At 32.4% G+C, this 19531-nt stretch overlaps 1 protein-coding gene across 1 annotated transcript in view; it reads left to right on the forward strand.

Annotated features, from left to right (window-relative positions):
* The window catches only part of LOC140443808 (arylsulfatase I), a 67829-nt gene that overhangs the window by 43486 nt on the left and 4812 nt on the right, over positions 1-19531 (forward strand). Inside the window, exons 5-7 of the mRNA XM_072535265.1 lie at positions 649-955; positions 8173-8315; positions 18602-18869. Coding sequence (XP_072391366.1) covers positions 649-955; positions 8173-8315; positions 18602-18869 — 718 coding nt within the window. The remainder of the gene's footprint in view (positions 1-648; positions 956-8172; positions 8316-18601; positions 18870-19531) is intronic.

The following is a 19531-nucleotide window of genomic DNA, read 5'->3' on the forward strand; positions in this document are numbered from 1 at the left end:
TTGGAGACCTTACGAAAGTAAACGACCAAGAGGAAGACCACAGATGAGATGGGTTGATGATATTAAAAGAATAGCCGAAACAAATTGGAAATATGTTGCTCATGATAGAGACCGATGGAATGAGTTGGGAGAGACCTATGTCCAAACATGGACGACAGAAGGCTTAGAAGAAGAAAGAAGAAGGGAGATAAATGGTAATGGAATTAAATTATGAAAATAGATTATTATAATAATAGATGAATGACTTAATGTCAGACCCAACCTTATTGGCCTGGACCACTCTACGTTGGATAACTGCCGCTGATATACCTTTAAAGCACCCCCGAGGATGACATTAACATTTTTTTCGATTGTTATATCCACAACGTGGTAATAAATAGTATGCTGTTTGATAACGTTGACTGTCTTCCACCTACTGCGCCCATCGATGGAAGTGGAATTTAGTGGTGGGAGTGCATGCGTATAGAGCGACAGCTGTGGTGCACATCGTTTCAAATTTCATAGTTTCATGGCCGATAAATATCTTATATTTAGTTTCTAGAATTTATTGTATATGCTAAATCGATTAAATGCCATCTTAAAATTCAAGAATATAATATAGCTGTTTAATAGTTATGTCAGTACTAACTTTCAATGCACTCATTTTAGCTGTTTTAACAAAACTTGACGAATCAGTTGGATCGGTTACAAAGGCTCTTTATACTGCAGGAAAATTAGAAAATACCATTATAATATTTTCTAGTGATAATGGTGGACCCGCTGCTGGATTTAATTTAAACGCAGCTTCAAATTACCCGTTAAGAGGTGTAAAAAATACTTTATGGGAAGGGGGGATACGGGCAGCGGGCTTATTGTGGAGTCCATTGATTAAAAAACCCCAAAGAGTAGCTTCTCAACGATTTCATATAACGGACTGGTTACCAACACTTATTGATGCTGCTGGAGGAGATTCTAGGTAAGCGTAGTAAATTATATCGCTTCAACTCAAACTTGTTTGGTGCTTACGTGACATATGGTGTGTCTACGTAAGTTGGCGGCATGTGGGAAACTTTTGTAACATTAATTTTACGAAAGAATTTATTTTTTATAAAAAGTTCTACATGATCCACAAACTAAATTATTTCAATCATCAAATTCAAACAAATTTTATGGGTGGTATATGGTACAGGAGCCAGGGTGTTGAGATAATTTATTCTTAACAATTTAATTGTTTAAATGATAGTATCTCCTAAACTATTAGAGATATTTTATTTTACCAAAATAAAAATTGTTTTTATTGAAAAAAACAAAAAAAAATTGCGTTTGGTTAATTTTGATCCGATTATTAGAACCAGAGTTATAACAAATTTCGTGAAAAACAATTGTAAAATAGGCATTCGATGGGGCTTTCCGAAGTATAACTCAGCTTTTATACGTGAAAAAGCACCTCATTTTAAAGGTTATTGTTTCAGCTTTAAGCAAAATCTTTGCAAAATTGTTGTATCTTTATTAATCAAAACTTTAAAAAATTGACTAAAAAGTTGCGAATTAATTTGTTTATAAGAGAATTAAACAAAATTAAGCTATAAACTTTGAAAATATGGTTAATTAAAGTTATAAAACATCTCAAAATGAACATTTTAAGCTTTGATAAATGTTTCTATGTTAATTTTTGACCAAGATATGGAACTTTTAATAACGCGCTCTGAGGCGCACGGTCAGATCGTGCGTAAAACGCGCGCGTAAATAAATTTTCAATATCTCAGCAAACAATTAACATAGAAACAATATTCTTAATTGTTTCTACGTTAAAAGCTTAAAATGGTTGTCTTGAGTTGTTCTATAACTTTTATTAGCCAGATTTTCAAACTTTATTGCTTAATTTTGTTTAAATCTCTTATAAACAAATTAATTCTCAACTTTTTAGACAAATTTGTAATATTTAATTATTATAACTCTTTTACTTATAAATATAAAGCAATTTTGCCAAGTTTTTTAAAATCTGAAACAATTTTTAGACATCTTTAAAATGAGAGGGTTTTAAAAGTAAATCACGCGTATGAAAACTGAGTTATACTTGGAAATCGCTCCATCGAATGCCTATTTGCAATAGTTTTTCACGAAATTTGTTATAACCCAGGTTCTAACAATTAATACGCCGTTTTGTTTATTTATTTAAAAGGCACAATTTTCATTTTGGTAAAATTAAATATCTCTAATAGTTTAGGAGATACAATTTATACAATTAAATTGTTAATAACAGGTTCCCTTGAAAAATCGAATCTACGCTCCAAAAAATATAAAAAAACATCCGAGGGGACATAAAAGAGCATACTCTACCCTCCCTGTGTTACGAGGTTTCTCAAAACATGTGATTTTTACTAAAGAGTAAAGCACCTCCTATTTTTGACAATATCAAAAGTTGCTACGAGTAAAACAAAATATTTAGAATTAAAAGAAAACTTTCAAATATTTAAGATTGTTTATTTACTTTAATAAAACTATTTTTTTCCACATTTTTCCTGCGACAACATTGAAAATTGTAGAAGCTAAACCGACCTAATAACGGCCCAGTTAAGGAATATTTGACTTTAGACGTAAATATTAAGGAAACGAAATAATAGAGAAAATGGATTTAAAGTATATTTGTTAGCTTGAGACTTTATCAAAATAATTAATAAATAATAAAAAATGTGTTTTTTAGTCGCCAAAAAAAAGTTGTTTTCACTAAAATGCGAAAAACTTTAATTCCGGACTATTTACGTATCTAATCCTATAACACCTAGGTTATATGGACTTCCTAAAATCCATAAACACAATTATTGTCCCATAAGGCCTGTTATAAGTTTTTGTAACACGTCAGTTTCTATATTATCAGAGTTTATTTACAACACAATTCAGTCTATCACTAATTTTAAATCTAAGTTCTCCATTACAAATTCTTTAGATCTAATAGAACGTTTGAATAACATTAAAATAGAAGAGAGTTTTTATTTAGTTTCTTTTGATATTTCCAGTTTGTTTACTTCTGTACCAAGAGATGAAACATTACCTTTAGTACACAACCTTTTAAACAATTGCAACATACCAGCAAAAGACAAAGATACCATCTTAACTATGCTTAATTTTTTTCTTGATCAGGACTTCTTCCAATTTAATCAAAAAATATATAAACAACCAAGAGGTTTAGCGATGGGATCTCCATTATCACCTTTTCTAGCTGATATTTCCTTAGACAGCTTAGAACAGAAATTTGTTAACAACAACAAAATAGTTTTTTGGTCAAGATATGTTGATAATTGTATAGCTCTTATACAGGGAACCCAAGATGATGCTTTACAACTTCTGGATAATCTTAATAACCTCCATCCTAACATCTCTTTTACACTGGAACCAGAATCTGACAATAAGTTGAACTTCTTGGATATGACTATATCTCGTAAAAAAGATTCTCTAGAGTACAATATTTACAGAAAACCTACTCAAACAGATCATGTTATACATGAAACATCTAATCATCTAACCCAACATAAAATGGCTGCTTTCAACAGTCGCATCCGTGTAATGTAAAGGGTCTTCTAATAGGAACTTTCGGACTTTTATAGTTGGTAGCGGTCATATTGTTGAAGCTATATCCAAGTGGTTCAGTGCCATATTTGCCTAAGCAACAAAATTTTGTATTTGTTTCTCATGACAAAAGTCATAATAAAAGTTTCCACTGTTTATAACTAACGTGTACCGACAAAACTAGCCAATGTTGGCGCCAACGTTTTTATGGCACTCCAAAATTGGGAGTTTTCCGTGGATATATATATATATATATATATATATATATATATATATATATATATATATATATATATATATATATACATATATATATATATATATATATATATATATATATATATACATATATGTATATGGAAAAGGATAATGCGAGTGAATAATAAAAGTAAAAAGTAATGGCATGTCTCGCAAAACAGAAAACCAAAAATGGTATATCGATGGAAGGCAACCGTATATACGTATTTCTGACTATTGGTCGTCTTCAGTACGGTGCAGCCAAGTTAGAAAAGGAGCATATTAACTTGGGAAATTTCCCATATATATATACGGTTGCCTTCCATCGATATACCATTTTTGGTTTTCTGTTTTGCGAGACATGCCATTACTTTTTACTTTACATAGGGGAGAAGGGGGTTACTGTGGACCATTTTTACTTATTAACAAATTAAAAAATATGTATAAGATTCTTATTGCTGAACTTACCTCACATATTTACTGTAAACATCAACTCAACTTTCGATGTGAATATTTTATTTGTATCTTTCTTAATAGAACAAATATTTTGATTCAAATCGGAATCAATAATTTGTCCACAATGACCCCGTGGTGGGGTTAAAGTGGACAGAGTATGGGGTTATAGTGGACGCATAGTAAAACATATACAGGAATACTGAAAACTTTATGTTAACAAAAAGAAACTACGATACATTATAAGAACTGAAATTAATATTAAATGAAAATAATCTTCCTTGCCTTTTCGTGCCAGTGTCTACTGGGTGCTCCAAAATTCCGACAATATCGTTCTTGTCGACAACTGAGACATCTTCAACTTCGGGAAATACGAAATTATTCACTTTTTTCCTTAAAAAATTAATTTGTACCTCCACATCTCGAATATCTACGATTTGGCCAACATAGTGTGTTACCGATTTTTTACCCATAAATTTTACAAGTACGAAATCATGTTTCTCCATTTGTTTGTCCATAAAAATATCGTTGTCCTGACCATCATCTTCCATCCAGCCTTCATCCTCTGATTCAAGTATTACTTATGTAGAAGAATTGGAAGAGGAAGATTCTTTCCTACTCCTTTTTGGTTCATAGGAAAGAGATTTCTTCACTCTATTCTTTTCTCGCATTTCAGCTCTTTCTTGCGCAAGTCTTTCCTTCAAATCTTTAGCCTCTTTTTCAGCTTCCAACTGATCTTTCACTGGTGTGCTCGTGTAAATAGTCGACTTTTTATTTTTTCTTGCTTTGGAGTTTGATGAGCGATCTGCTTTTAGAAAAGGGCGGCAGCTCTCAGCAGTAATTACAGCTGTTGATGTAGTTGCTACTGATGGTGAAAGCGTAATGGGAGCTACAGGTAGCAGTCTTGTGGAGATTGAAGCAACTTCTAATATTCGCTCAGGATCTTCAGGATTTCTTGGGTTCATTGCTGTTGGTGGTTCTTGATTCCTATCTGTTGTTTCGGCAGCTTCATAATCCTCATCGGTGAATACAAGACGATTTATTGGCCATAAACCAGCAGATCTGAATCCAGATGTTATATTCTTCATTGTAAATGCCACAGGAAAAGCAATACCACACAGTTGAGCAACATCATATATTTGTATAGGTCTGCCTGGATGATGTTGAAGCCAGTCTCCCATTGCAACCCGTAATGCAGCTTTATAAGAACCATATACTGCAACATCTAGCGGCTGTAGTTTGTGGCTACAATGTGGCGGAAACGATAAAAGAGTAATTCCAGATTCTCTAGCTAAGTTTATAGCTTCCAAACTTATATGACTTGAATGATTATCCATTAATATCAGTAGAGGGTTTTCTTTAGAAGCACTTAAGTGCATTTTTATGTGCTTTAGTACTTCTAAAAATAATTCCGCAGTCATATAGCCAGACTGATGAGCCAGACCAATGCTCCCTATTGGTGCACCATCTAAGAACCGGTCTTTCATATTCTTCCTGGGGAATATGAAAACTGGAGGTATTGCTTGTCCAGTGGCTGTTATAATTCCGCACATTGTAACATTTTCACAGCGTTCTTGAGAGGCCACAGCTCCTATTTGTTTTTTTCCCTTTTCAGCTATACGTTTGGGTGGTGGTAAGACCGTGGGTATACCTGTCTCATCTAAATTTATTATCCTTTGTGGCCTTCCTTTAAATTTATCTAAAACTCCAATGTAATTATCAAAAAATAAATCCACGTTGGATTTGTTAAAGGCTGCATCTCGTGCTATGCTTGTATTTTCAGGTTTTCTAAGAGATAAATCTCCATGTCGTTTCATAAATGAATATATCCAGTCCTTTCCTGCTATCTTATTTTTAGTCCAATTCGAAGGAATTTCTATTTGTAGAGCACTACCATACTCAAAAGCTAGGGTACAAGCCTGCTTGTAAGTCAAGCCATAATGTAATCGAGACGCCTTCTTAAGATAATTGACAATGTGTTGTTCTTGTTCATCAGAAAATATTTGGCGACCTCGAAATTTATTGACGCCAGAAACATTCAAGCTAACAATTTCTAACTCATCTTCGTTACCTGAATCATCACCAGAGGGTATATTAGCATCTTGAAGGTTCCTCTTAGCCAAAATGACTCTTTTGTGAAGCATACTTTTTTTCAATTCATATTTCTCTGCAATATTTCTCAAGCTTCCTTTTTTTTCTTAGGATATCCTTTATTGCACGCTCTACAACTTTTTCATCAATATCAGCTCTTGCCGTTTTTCTACTGTAAGTCCTCATCTGAAACAAAAAAGCGATTTTTATCACATGATTTTTGGAAATATAATCATTTGTGGGATTAGTGTGGACAGCTGATGATTTGTCCACACTAACCCCGAACGCCATGTTTGACAGTAACAATGGAATGACGTTTCGAAAAATGATAATTTTATCTCATTCCATATCAAATTTAGTAATTAAATATTCCAGAAGCCAAACACTAACTTAGGTATACAATTAGTTCAATAACTTCAATTTTAGTATAATTTTACTTACCGTGTGAAATAAATGGATACAACACACAAAATCACTTTCTGTCACTGGCGGCCATATTATAGAAAATATTTCAACCAACTTTTACGTGGTGTTCGGTGGCGTTAATAGTCACTTCCTGAACAGACTGGGCGGCAGATTTAAATGCGAGTTTTTAAATAATTAACTATGTCCACACTAACCCCATGTCCACACTAACCCCCCTCTCCCCTATATGTATATATAGATATATATTATTTATTTATGTAAGAAATAGCTTATAGAGCATAAACTCCATTCTGATAGACCACCGACGTGTATCGGAGTGTTAATCGTAAACAACTCAATGGAGGTAGCTCAGGTGGCCGAAGATCGATTTTTATGTTGTAAATTTGATTTTTAATGCCGTCATGGAATGCAAATCTTCTTCGATAAAGTAATTTTTATTTTCTAAAAAGAATGCTGTGTAAAATGATTGCATAAGCGTTTTAAAAGAAAAAAGATGACGAGGACTCCTTTTATAAACTATGGCTTGCCATTAGTTTATTTTCATTTGCTTTGCTAGATTGTGCAAAATACGCCGATTGGAACACTGCTGTAGCGCCAATATGTGGTCGGCATCAACGGCAACACCAGTATTGGTGCCAGTCCCTTTGATGTGTACGCAAAAACAGACAGTCCACGGAAAACTCCCAATTTTGGAGTATCATAAAAACGTTGGCGCCAACATTGGATCCAACACAGTTTTGTCGGTACACGTTAGTTGTAAGCAGTGGAAACTTTTATAATGACTTTTGTCATGAGAAACAAATACAAAATGAGGTTAGTCTTTGTATGTGGGTATATTTTATCTTATAAAAACCCTTAAAAGGGCAACATTAAAAAACACGAACGTTTTCGGAACAACTGTTCCATCATCAGGTTAAAATACAGGTTACCATGCCTGAGCCACCAAAATATTTGGGTAAAAACCCTTTAAAATGTAATGTGTTACCAAAGATTGTACATGATGTTGATAATATTATATGATGTTTAATATTTTAATTAAATTTTACTTCAGGTAACATACACCCATGCTTAAGTGAGTTCCAGTGTACAGGTAAGGGTTTTTATAAAATAAAATATACCCACATACAAAGACTAACCTCTTTTTGTTATACGTGGTATACAGCCAGCTGCAGGAATTATTTTCCTTGTGGAAATACAAAATCTTGTTGCTTAAGCAACTCTGGCACTAAACCACTTGAATATAGCTTCAACAATATGACCGCTTCCAACTATAAAAGTCCGAAAGTTCCTATTAGAAGACCCTTTACATTACACGGATCTGTATTTCAAAATCATGACTATTGCAAATCAATAGAATATTTTTTCTTAATCGTTACAATTGTTATGCTCTTCTATAAAATATTTATTTGTTCATTTTAGTAAAATTAATAACATTGATGGAAAAAGTCAATGGACGACTTTATCCAATGATGAACCTTCAACCAGAAATGAAATTTTACACAATATTGATGATATTTACGGTAATGCTGCTTTAACGGTTGGTCCTTGGAAGTTGTTAAAAGGTATTTATACATTCTTTATTTTTACAAATAATACAGTCAAAAAATCATATAATTTTTAAATGTAGAATGTGTAAAAAATACTTAACAGTAGGTATCCAAAATATTAACATAGTATTTTTACATACTAACATAAAATTTTATATATTTCTATAGTTCAGATCGGTGTTCTTATGCTGCGGTAAATGCCACTTCTTCTCGGGGGTGAACATTTTTAATCCTTTCGCTTCTAATGAGTTATATTTATCCCATCGTTAATTTAAAGAAAAATTAGAAGGAAACGCAATCATCAGAAGTACATACATATCTGTCCCACTCGAACAGTACATCCTACTGCTCGGCTTACCCCCATAATTTACACTCGCAATAGGCTGCATAGGAGAAGTGTGTTTTACTATTTTTGTATTAGTTGCAGTTATTTCTTCACAAGGTTGATTTTTATAATTGATAAGTCAATATAATACTTCATTATTTTGTTTTACAAATAATTTACGGTAGGTACTAATTCTTGTTATTGAAAAATGTATGTTGGGATATATAAATCCCACCAAAATTTTAATATGGGATATATCCCTCTCGAATCATACTCTTTTATTACAGAAAAAGAAAATTGGATGAACTACAATATTTGATGGAATGAATCGGATGATGAAGAAGAACCATTTCTGGATAGCAGTTCAGAATACGCACCATCCTCTGGCTGTTCGTTTAATTTGAATTTGAATGATAAATGTTTATCTGATAGTGATACAGAAAGTGAGAATAATTTTGAAGTTGAAGACCCCAAAAAGCTGTCCCAATAACTACCTGGTAATATTCCTACAGATTTTAATAACTAAATGTCTCTCAGATTGAGAATCTACTAATCCGATACGTTTTAGCTGTGCCACGTTTTAGCTGATTCCAGTTAATCGTTCTTCAAGTAAAATGGATGTGTTTCTAACAATGTTCCCTAAAAGTCTTTTAATTTATATATCACAATACACAAACCGATGGTTAGAGATGTTAAAAGAACAAAATAAACCTAGTGTTGAATCTACCGATCCTTCTGAAATAATCATGCAGCTTTATTGGTCTACATATAAGTCAATGCGAATGAAGCATTGAAATCTGCGATTTCTATAGATAGATTTTTGATACTGCTATCGAAGCTCTACATCAATAATCCACTTAGGCCAACAGACTCTAGCTTATTATATTGTCGAGGTTGTGACTTGTTTAAAACAAACTTTTATAAGTGAACATTCCAATAGTGTGTATCAATGTGTTGATAAATCGATGGCTTAATTTAAAAGCAGATCAGTTCTCAAGCAAATTTTACCCAGGGGCGGACTAACACCCAGGCAACCTAGGCACGTGTCTAGGGCCCGTAATTTTTGGGGCCCGAAAAGTTTTTACTTTTTAATTTTTATAATTAATTTTTGTTTTATTTAACAAAAAAACGTAGTATTCATAATTAATGCTGAAACGTGTCTAAATTATTCCTAATCGTTGATTGATAAAGTCGACAAAGTTGGACAGGCGTTCCCGTGCTTATCATGATTGAAAAAAATGTACATAAAAAATTTTCAGAGTATGAAAACTCCAGTGACCACATTATCTTCAGCGTTATTACAATGCATTAAATATGTCAGGTAAATATAAGGGACCCCAATCCAGAATAAAACATTATATTTTTCTGCCCATTTCATACCATGCGCCAATCATTCTTAAATTTAATTGGAAACGCTACTGACGAAATTTTCATGGAAAATGAAAATTTTACTTTTTTTAATATCGTTCAGGAATTGTATGTATTTTTTTTTTCAAGTTCTACACATAAGTGGAATACATTACAAAAATTTTTTAAGGGCAAACACTTGAGTATTAAACCTATTTGTGATACCATGTGGTCTGCTCATTTCGATGCTGTGAAATCTTTAATGGAAAATTATGAAGAAATTAAACATTGTGTACGTTATTTTTCCTCAAACAAAGATGAAAAACCAATAAAAAGGTCCTAAGCTACCAAATCACATAAAAAACTTGATACATTTGAGTATGTAAAGTTTGTTTAGCAGAAAATGGTTGACTTCAATTAGTGCGGTCGTAAATATTATTAAATTTATCTGACTTGGTCCATTGTTAAGACCTTGTACCTCAGGTAAACCATTGTTACCTGTAACCGGGCCTTTTATACTATTATATGTTGACCCAGGATGTTTATAGTCGGTATAATATTATATTAATTGAAGTCGACCATTTACTGCTAAACAAACTTTACTGTTACTTACTATGTGGGAAAAGAGTTTAGAGAAAATAAATGCTTCAAACAAAACTTCAACAAAAAGATGAATACCTAAATACAGCAGTTGAATATATGATTCATTAAGTAAGATTCATTCAAAAGAAGCAGAAAAAGGTATTGCATATTTTATATGAATGGCAGAAAATACGAAAACTATTTCGTGATGAAATTCCAGAACATGAAATAAGATTCAGTGGCAAACAACATTTTAAAGCTATAATTTTTGTTGTGGTGTGCGATTCTTTACTGATCGCATAAAGATCTGAGGGATCTAAAACTATTAACAATACATCCAAAATAACTTTTCGTGATAGTGATGTTCGAGACTCTCCAATAGAGCAATTAAAAGGGCATGAACAAGATTTAAACCTAGCACAACTGAAAAATTAAGTATATATTACAATTCAAGGCTGTTAAAAGTAAAGAAAATATTATTTAACCTGTACGAGTAACCATATAGTCATTTACATACAGTCCATCTAATTTACAAACCATTGCACGTCATCGGCGTCATAGCCCGTGACGTCACATGATACCAACACGAAATATTTAGGCGGTAGGTGTGTTCTTTTTTAGAATCACTTTGCCGAGTACACTGGCATTACAGCCACTAGACATATTTTATTATATACGCGTAGAACTAATATTTAAAGATTTCTATTAATGTTAACTTAAAGAAATAGACAACAATATGTTTCATTTAATTTGTATAAATGCATTATAAAGCGTTTTTATGAAGAACATTTGTTCGGAACACACTGTTACTGTAATCGAAGGTGAAATTTTGGCATAAATTGGTAACACTTATTTGACAGTTGCGGTGTTGACACTTTTTGTACTTTAATATTTTAAATTTTAAAGTGAATATCTCTTGTTTTATATTTTTACCTATTTAATAAAATCTGTTCTTTTTAGAACAAAATTAGTGTGTTTTATTTCAAAAATGTCACGTAAGAATGTAAATAGTCGTTGTAAAGAGTATAATAATAATTATGTGACCTATTTGATTTAAAAGGGATTCAGGATTTTTTTATACTTTGGCAACTATGTCAACTTCGATCTCTGACGTAGATAATGACGTGCAACGGTTTGTAAATTAGATGAACTGTAGGGAAGTAATATTATTGCAACATTCCCAAATTTAAATACAATTCTGATTAAATTAAAAAATTAAGTAATTAATCATTCATTTATATAGAAAGAGTTATTAAGTAACTTTATTAATTATGACAAACTTGTTAACGGTTTTGCAGAATTAAAGTGAGAAAAAATGCAATATAAAAAATCAATCAAAGTATTATTGTTTGTTTTAATAAACTGTGTTTATTTAATTTCTATACATGTATATTAATTTTTTTCTTGGAATCCGATAATTAAATGGACTATATGCTTTGAAATTAAACTACCAAACGCAAAGTATGTGTCACGACTGAAAAATAGGCCCAAAATTATAAAATTGCCTAGGGCCCATTTTAGTCTTATTCCGCCACTGTATCTACCTCTAAAACTTATAAAAAGAGGTATTAAAATCTGAAAATGTGTGACAGTTTGATTGGTTACGTTTAAGACTTGAATATACATTCTGTAAAAGAAACTGAACATACCGACAGAACTTTGGGTGAAAGAGTGGTTGCCAAACTATGACAAAGTATTAGAAGTCCAGAAGTATGCTTTGATTGTTTTTTACTCCGTGAACCTGATGAATAATTTACAGCATGCGGCAGGTGGTACCTGTATGGGCAATCGAATTAAACTACCAGAATTTAGTAAAAAGCTGCAAGTACGTGGTGACTTGGAAATGCATTGCAGTAATTCGGTTCATAAAAATTAAAAAGTCGAGGTGAAAGGATTAAATTCAAAATTAGCACAAAAGTTGGTAGAAAAGTTCATTTTAACCAGAATGATATCGAGTTTTTTTGGTAACTCAATACTTTTAGATTTATACGAGATTAACGATGTTGATTTTTTTATATAAAAAATGCGTTTTGTTGGATGGTTTCATAAGTAACTTGAATACCTCACACTAATAAAAAAAACGGGTGTGGCAGTCCAGTGGGACTGCCGGTGGAAGTTACACTTCTATACACGCATTTGCCGTTACAAATTTATTTGGGAGTCAATCTGCACAATCATTACATATGTAATGCTATAGGTAAGACATAGCAGAAAGAGAAACATAATTAATAACAACTTACTAACAATTAATAAACAACATTTGACTTGTAATAGGAGTATAGTAAATGAAGGATTGAATCAATATTTTGATGAAAATGTATATTTTTATTTTCATATATGTATGAAAGGAGTTGAATGCAAAAATTTTTTTACACATACTCTGCAGTAAAATTTATTGTTTATTTTGTTATTAATATAATAATACAATACAGTGCAACATAATTCAATATAATAATACAATACAAATTAAAACGCAATATTCATAAGTATTTAAAAATGACAATAATATACATAACTTTTCTACTTACGCATATATGTTTAATTTACCATGTACTTAATAATATTAATAAAAAAATCCTCCCCGACTGGGAATCGAACCCCGGTCTCCCGCGTGACAGGCGGGGATACTGACTACTATACTACCGAGGACATGACACAAACGTATTTCAAAATTGACAGTTCTGGATCATACAGTGATTTATTGAGATTATTATTTTGAAATACAAAAGACTAATATAATTATGAGCATTTAATAAATAATACAAAACATATCACATAAATAATAATATTAATAAATATTTTATTATATATATAATATTATATGTATATATATCTTTATATAATATACATAATATTAAATTATATATACAAAAGGAACATTTTTATATTCGAGAGAGGAAGAGAGAGAAAATATATCTTCCGTCTCTCTCTTACTCATTATCTTACATATGTAATGATTTCACAGATTCACTCCCATACAAATTTCCAACGTGGAGCGCGCATATAGAAGTATAACCTCAAAAAAATTATAAGAATCAATACTGAACATCGTAAAAAAATTGAATTCTTTTTTATTTCAAACCAAGGCCTTGATGAAGGCGACTACGAATATTTACCTAAACCTGGGGTCAACTCATTCAACATTAAAATAACGTAAGAAGAGTTGATTTTTTAAAGAAATGTCTACAAAGAATCTTTGTGCCTTAGTACTAAAAGTTCTTTATAATAAGCTTTGATAGCACTCGTGAGCGTAAAAGCTAACGTCTGTGTTATAAAAACAAAGTGGTAATCCCTCTTTCTAAGTAAAAAAAACGGAAATGAAATTACGAAAACATCAAAAAAAAATACATTTTGTGACTACAGCCATTGATTAGCTAGTAGATCTTATGACATGTCACTTATGTGCTCTTATCCTATCGCTCTTATGACGCTGTCCGGCTTACAGTAGCGTTTCCTTATATAATTATAACTATTATAAAATAAATTAAACTTTACATGATCCTTTGATTCAACAGAAGTACTAATCGTTTATTTTTCAAAGAAACGTAAAAGTCTATCTATACATTCTCTCGTCTTTCCTGACATTGGCATTTAACAAAAATTATGTTATTAATAAATTAAATAAACTGCGATAAAATATTGGAATATTTTATACATAGGTAAGTATATCACAACTATTACGCAAGTCTGAAAGTCATACTTATACCTTAAATATGTATTAACAATATATCTTGTATACAATAAGTGTATATGATTTATCGAAAGGTTAAAAAACATTGATGTTTACATATAAATATTAAAATAAAATTTTGACTGATTTAAAATTGTCATCAATCTTGACCACCATAAATAACCTTGAAACTGTTTTGATACAAAGTTATTAATATTCAATGCTAAATAAAATAGTATGTGTGTTTTCTAAGTATATATCTCACAAATATACGTAAGTACTAATATACAGGATATCTATAAAAGCTACCATAAACTGAAACTGCAAATGCTTGAAATAATTTTATATTAATATTTCAATATCATCATCATTAGCTCGACAACGCGTAGTAGGTCTTGGTTTGGTTGAATCTTTGTCCTCTAAAGCAGCGGTCCGCAACCCTGGGGTCGCGAAAGATCTTTATGGGATCGTCCAAAAAGTAAAAAAGTCAACAAGGTCCTGTACTTATCGAATTTTATTAAGGTTTATGCGTAAAATATAACCTCTCTTTACTTACACAATTACACAATGTCCTTAAAACGGAGAGAATCGAAAATAATTACGACTGTACGTCCTGTCCAGTCCCGCCAGTCACAACCTCACCGCTCCCGCGCCCCCACCCGATCTCACTTTCTTCGTTCAGTCCAGCCACTCCAGCCTGTCTGATACTATGCTGTCTGTCTGACTGTCTGTTCAGTCAGTTCTATCCGCGCGTGCGTACGCATCGCCGCTTTGTCGATTTAAGGCTGTTTTAGCAGTCCAAGCACACTGCGATTTGAAATGGGCGTATCACTTACTTTTCTACACTGCTTACGCGAGACCAACTTTACTCAGTGCCGCCGGCCGACGGGTAGTTTAATGAAAACAAATACATTATTCTCCATTCAAATTAGTTTTAACACGAACTAACTGACCGTACGTTCATGAGATTTGACGTCACGAAGACGATAACGATGAAACTAAGCGCCAATGATGAGTAACACGTTTCCCTATTAGATTTCAGTATTTTTTAGCAATTTTCTTTAAAGTTGGAACACGCTTTTCTCGATTATTACTGGACACAGAAAGGTGAAACAAAAATCAACGATTACAGAAAAAAAACTCTTTCGAGTGATGGGCGTAAAAAGTTTGGTTATAATAGAACGTTAAACAGTATATTCCAATTTTTCAACAGAAGTTTCAAAAAAATAAAAAAAAGTAAAACCATCAGTTTAAAGGCAACATAATTTCAAATAACGTGTCCAAATTTCGAGACATTTTGTCGGTAAATAACAGAGAAAACACTGTCCCTAAGTTTTGGTGCACCGATAAAACAGCCTTAACTTAATGATTTAAATCAATCGTTGCAAGGAAAGAGTACAAATGTATTGATTTTGGCTAACAAAATAAAAGCTTTTTGTAGGAAAATAAGTTTGTGTATAGACGAAATCATTACTGAAAACTACGAGATGTTTGCATGTTTGGAGAAATTTTCTGAAGAAAACAATATAAAGTTCGAAGAAGAAATTCAAACCAAAATCATCATGCATCTTACAAGCCTTAAGCAAGACTTGGTAATACGATTCCCAGATACGTCACACGGCGACCAATGGATAATTAATCCATTCACTTGTGATCTTAACACTGTGAAAATTAACTTAAAAGAAAAGGAGCAGCTGATCGATTTATCGTCCGATGAAAGCCTTCGATCTATTTTCAAAACCACGGATCTATCCAAGTTATGGATAATGATGGAAAAGGAATATCCACTATTATACAAAACATCTCTGAAATTGCTGCCATTCGCATCTACATACCTGTGCGAGAGAGCTTTCTCCACATTGACGGCTATAAAAACAAAATATCGCTCCAGACTGATTAGAACCTGATTTGAGGGTATCTCTTTCTGATAATATATCACCAACAATTAATATACTGACTGCAAGTGTGCAAGCACAAGGTTCACAGTAGTTTGTAAACTTACGTATATGTACCTATTTTTTTTTAAATAAAATGTTAAAATAATTGCTTGTCTCATTTAATGCCATCATAAATATTATGTTAAATGCATAGTTTTCTCTAATATTACTTTCCAAAATAAATAAACTCTTCAACATAATTTACGAAATAAAAACAGTTAAGTACAACATGGAGGATAATTGAAGTTTACCTTAATTTCGTCCTGAATCAACCTTTGCACTTGTTAATTTAGTGATTTTTTTTTCTGGGGTCGCTCATAACTCTTTTTTTAATTTTGGGGTCGCAATATCAAAAAGGTTGCGGACCGCTGCTCTAAATCATGTTTAGGCAGGTGATTTTTTAATTATTATAAAGCCAGCGCACATGACGTGATCTTTAGAGTCACAACTTTACAATATTACTCCATTTATTTTTTTTTATAGTGGTAGTCCCAGTCCATCTAATTTCTTATTTGTTCTATCCATTATCTGTTTGTCTAGCTCTCTGAGTAACTTTGTAGAGCTCCTAGTCTGTATAGGAATTAAATATTTCAAGTAACAATTCGTAGGTCATGTACCTTTTTCTCAAGTAGTTGTCGTAGCTTGATCAGTTGGGTTTCCTTTCCTCAAACTGTCGTAATAGCTGATTTTTGAAAGGTAGGATGTTTCTCTACGCCAAATTTCTAGCACAGTATATTGCTAAAGAATCTATTCTTTTAAGCATTAAACTGTTTCTCTAGTCTGGAGGCACTTTTATTAGGTAAGACATACCTTTATAGTCTAGTTAGTAGGTCCAGAAATAGGGTCATGTCATTTTAAGTTTTCTAGTTTTAAGTTTCTAGTATTAAGTATTTCTCCTGGCTACACAGATCAGATCTAAAAAATATATAGGATCTAATTTTATATATAGTATGCCCATAATTGGCTCTAATAGCTTAAAATCCTAATATTTCTATTGTTCAGCTTATTGTCATCTTGATGTTCCTTTCGTTTTTCCTTCGGTATCATATGTGGAAGTGATTGTACTGTACTATATGTATTGCTTGTATATTTTTTGGTTTTATGTATCATTTTGTAATATTTTAAGTATAATTGTGTGGTATCCGTTAATAAATAAATAATTGTATTTTTTATATTAAATGTATATACCTATTGTTCCAGAAATGAACATATTGTTTTTAAAATATAAAATAAAAATGTAAATTTAGACTTTTCTTAGTGTAGAATAAGTAAAATAGTCACTTTATGAAGTTTGCTCGGGATACCCGACTTATTGGCGCCACAGCCTCTTAAATAGTTTTCACACCTAAATACAAGAGGGGTAATCTTCACTTTAAGTTCGCATCAAGTAGTATTATCAGGTCAGTTCATTCTCACACATCGCCCTTGAGGCATGTGCATTTTAAAACACTCTCAATTCACGTATAAAATATTTCTCTACGCCGAAATCGGGCATTTTTCTCATAAATACGGTTTTCTCTTTTACGTGTGATAAAGAAAGAATTATTTGATATTGTAAAGTCAGCTGCGGCCGTTTTGGGCCTCTCTACTCTAAAAATAGTTCATTATAAATCGATAAACTAAAAGTGATTTATTTCTCTGGAGCTATATTTGCTCACATTAACAATCCTTATCCTTCAACGGTCACTGAAGAACCAAACCTATGGAGATACATCCACTCACAAGTCCTTTGAAGTAAGGCTTGGAATCAAAAGATTTCCGACCCTCGAATGTAGGGATCCAGTTACAAGGCCCCCACACCTATGTTTATTAGGTGTTGATATTCATTACCTTGTGGACGCATCTTAATAATGCGAATATTGAAGAATAAGTTTTGACATTTCTATTTATTTTTTAGTTGAGATAACTTTAAAGAATGGTAGTTTATATCTCGAGAGCGACTATTAGCTTTTGGGGTACTCTTGAGTTTCTTTTGGAGGTCCTCTTCATAATGCAATCCAATTAGGTTCTCTCGAATGTTATCTAGCCCATTCCTGAAATCTAATAGATCAGTTGAGCTTTCTGTCCATTTTACATTCTCGCAATTCTGTCCATTCATCTCACAAGTGATTTCACAGTGACTAGATTAGTGCTCATGTATGGGTGCAAGATGTGGACGATGACAAAACAATGGAGAGAAAACTCCTATTTTTTTAAAGAAAAATGCTCAGAAGAATGTTTTTATCTTTCACGATCCCAATACTATATAATACCGAATGAGACCCGATTCAGTAATAAGCAGACATAAAATTTAATTAACTCACATATACTCGTAGGAACAACGCGCTATACGAAGTATTTACTTCTGTCGGCTCTCCTCAAAAGCCACGCTCTTTTTATTTATATATCAATTGGAAACTAATCAAGTACATATTCACTAAATCGTTTTCGTTTTTTTAAGGAACAACTTATAATGGAACATGGGATTCGTGGTATGGTCCATCTGGAAGAGATTATGAGTACAACGAAACTAAAGTAATTAACTCGTTAGCAGGGCAGGCACTAAAACAAATTAAAAAAGCAGCCAATGTAACCCAAATCAAAATTTTAAGAAAAGAAGCTACCGTTGACTGTACTGTAATGAAGCATAAAAAATGTAATCTACTTGAAGAAGTATGCTTATACAATATTGAAAATGATCCTTGTGAACTAGACAATGTTGCAACCAAGTAAGTCTGTAGGAAAGAAAAACTTTATATTATTATAATTTTTAGTTTACTTATTTGTTTACCATAACAGTATACTATCTAAAAATATTTTATAACTATCCAAAACCATTTGTATCAAGTGAGTTCGGTCTAAAGCCTTTTGAATAATAAGAATAGTTTTTCTCACATGAGTCAATTCAACTCAAAATCGATTATAATTTACAGAAATTTGTAATGATTCTAGATCGTACTAATGAAAACATTAAATATACCATTCTGTCGCGTATTTATCACCTCTGTAAAAAATTATGGTAAAATTTATCACATTAATTTTTAGACAGGTTATCTTCAGCCGGCATCTCACAGAACGGCATCTCACAGTGGAGCGGCGTTCCTCATTGGCGAAGACAAATACTTGAAATTTTTCCACTGTTTTCCCTCATTTTCTTCACTGCCGCAGTTCTCCAATTTGTTATCCCTATTGTTTGTATGTCTTCCTTATACGCTTCCAGCCACTTTTTTCGTGGTCGCCCTCTTCTCTTCTTTTCTTCCCCGCTCAGCAGCGAGTCCTTTGCCCACCTTCCATCTGACATTCTCGCAATATGGCCTAACCATCTAAGTCTCTTGGTCCTGACGATCTGGCTAATTTCTGGTTTCGCGTACAGCTATCCGATCTCTTCATT

The sequence above is a fragment of the Diabrotica undecimpunctata genome, chromosome 6 (assembly GCF_040954645.1).
Source record: "Diabrotica undecimpunctata isolate CICGRU chromosome 6, icDiaUnde3, whole genome shotgun sequence".
Lineage (NCBI taxonomy): Eukaryota > Metazoa > Arthropoda > Insecta > Coleoptera > Chrysomelidae > Diabrotica > Diabrotica undecimpunctata.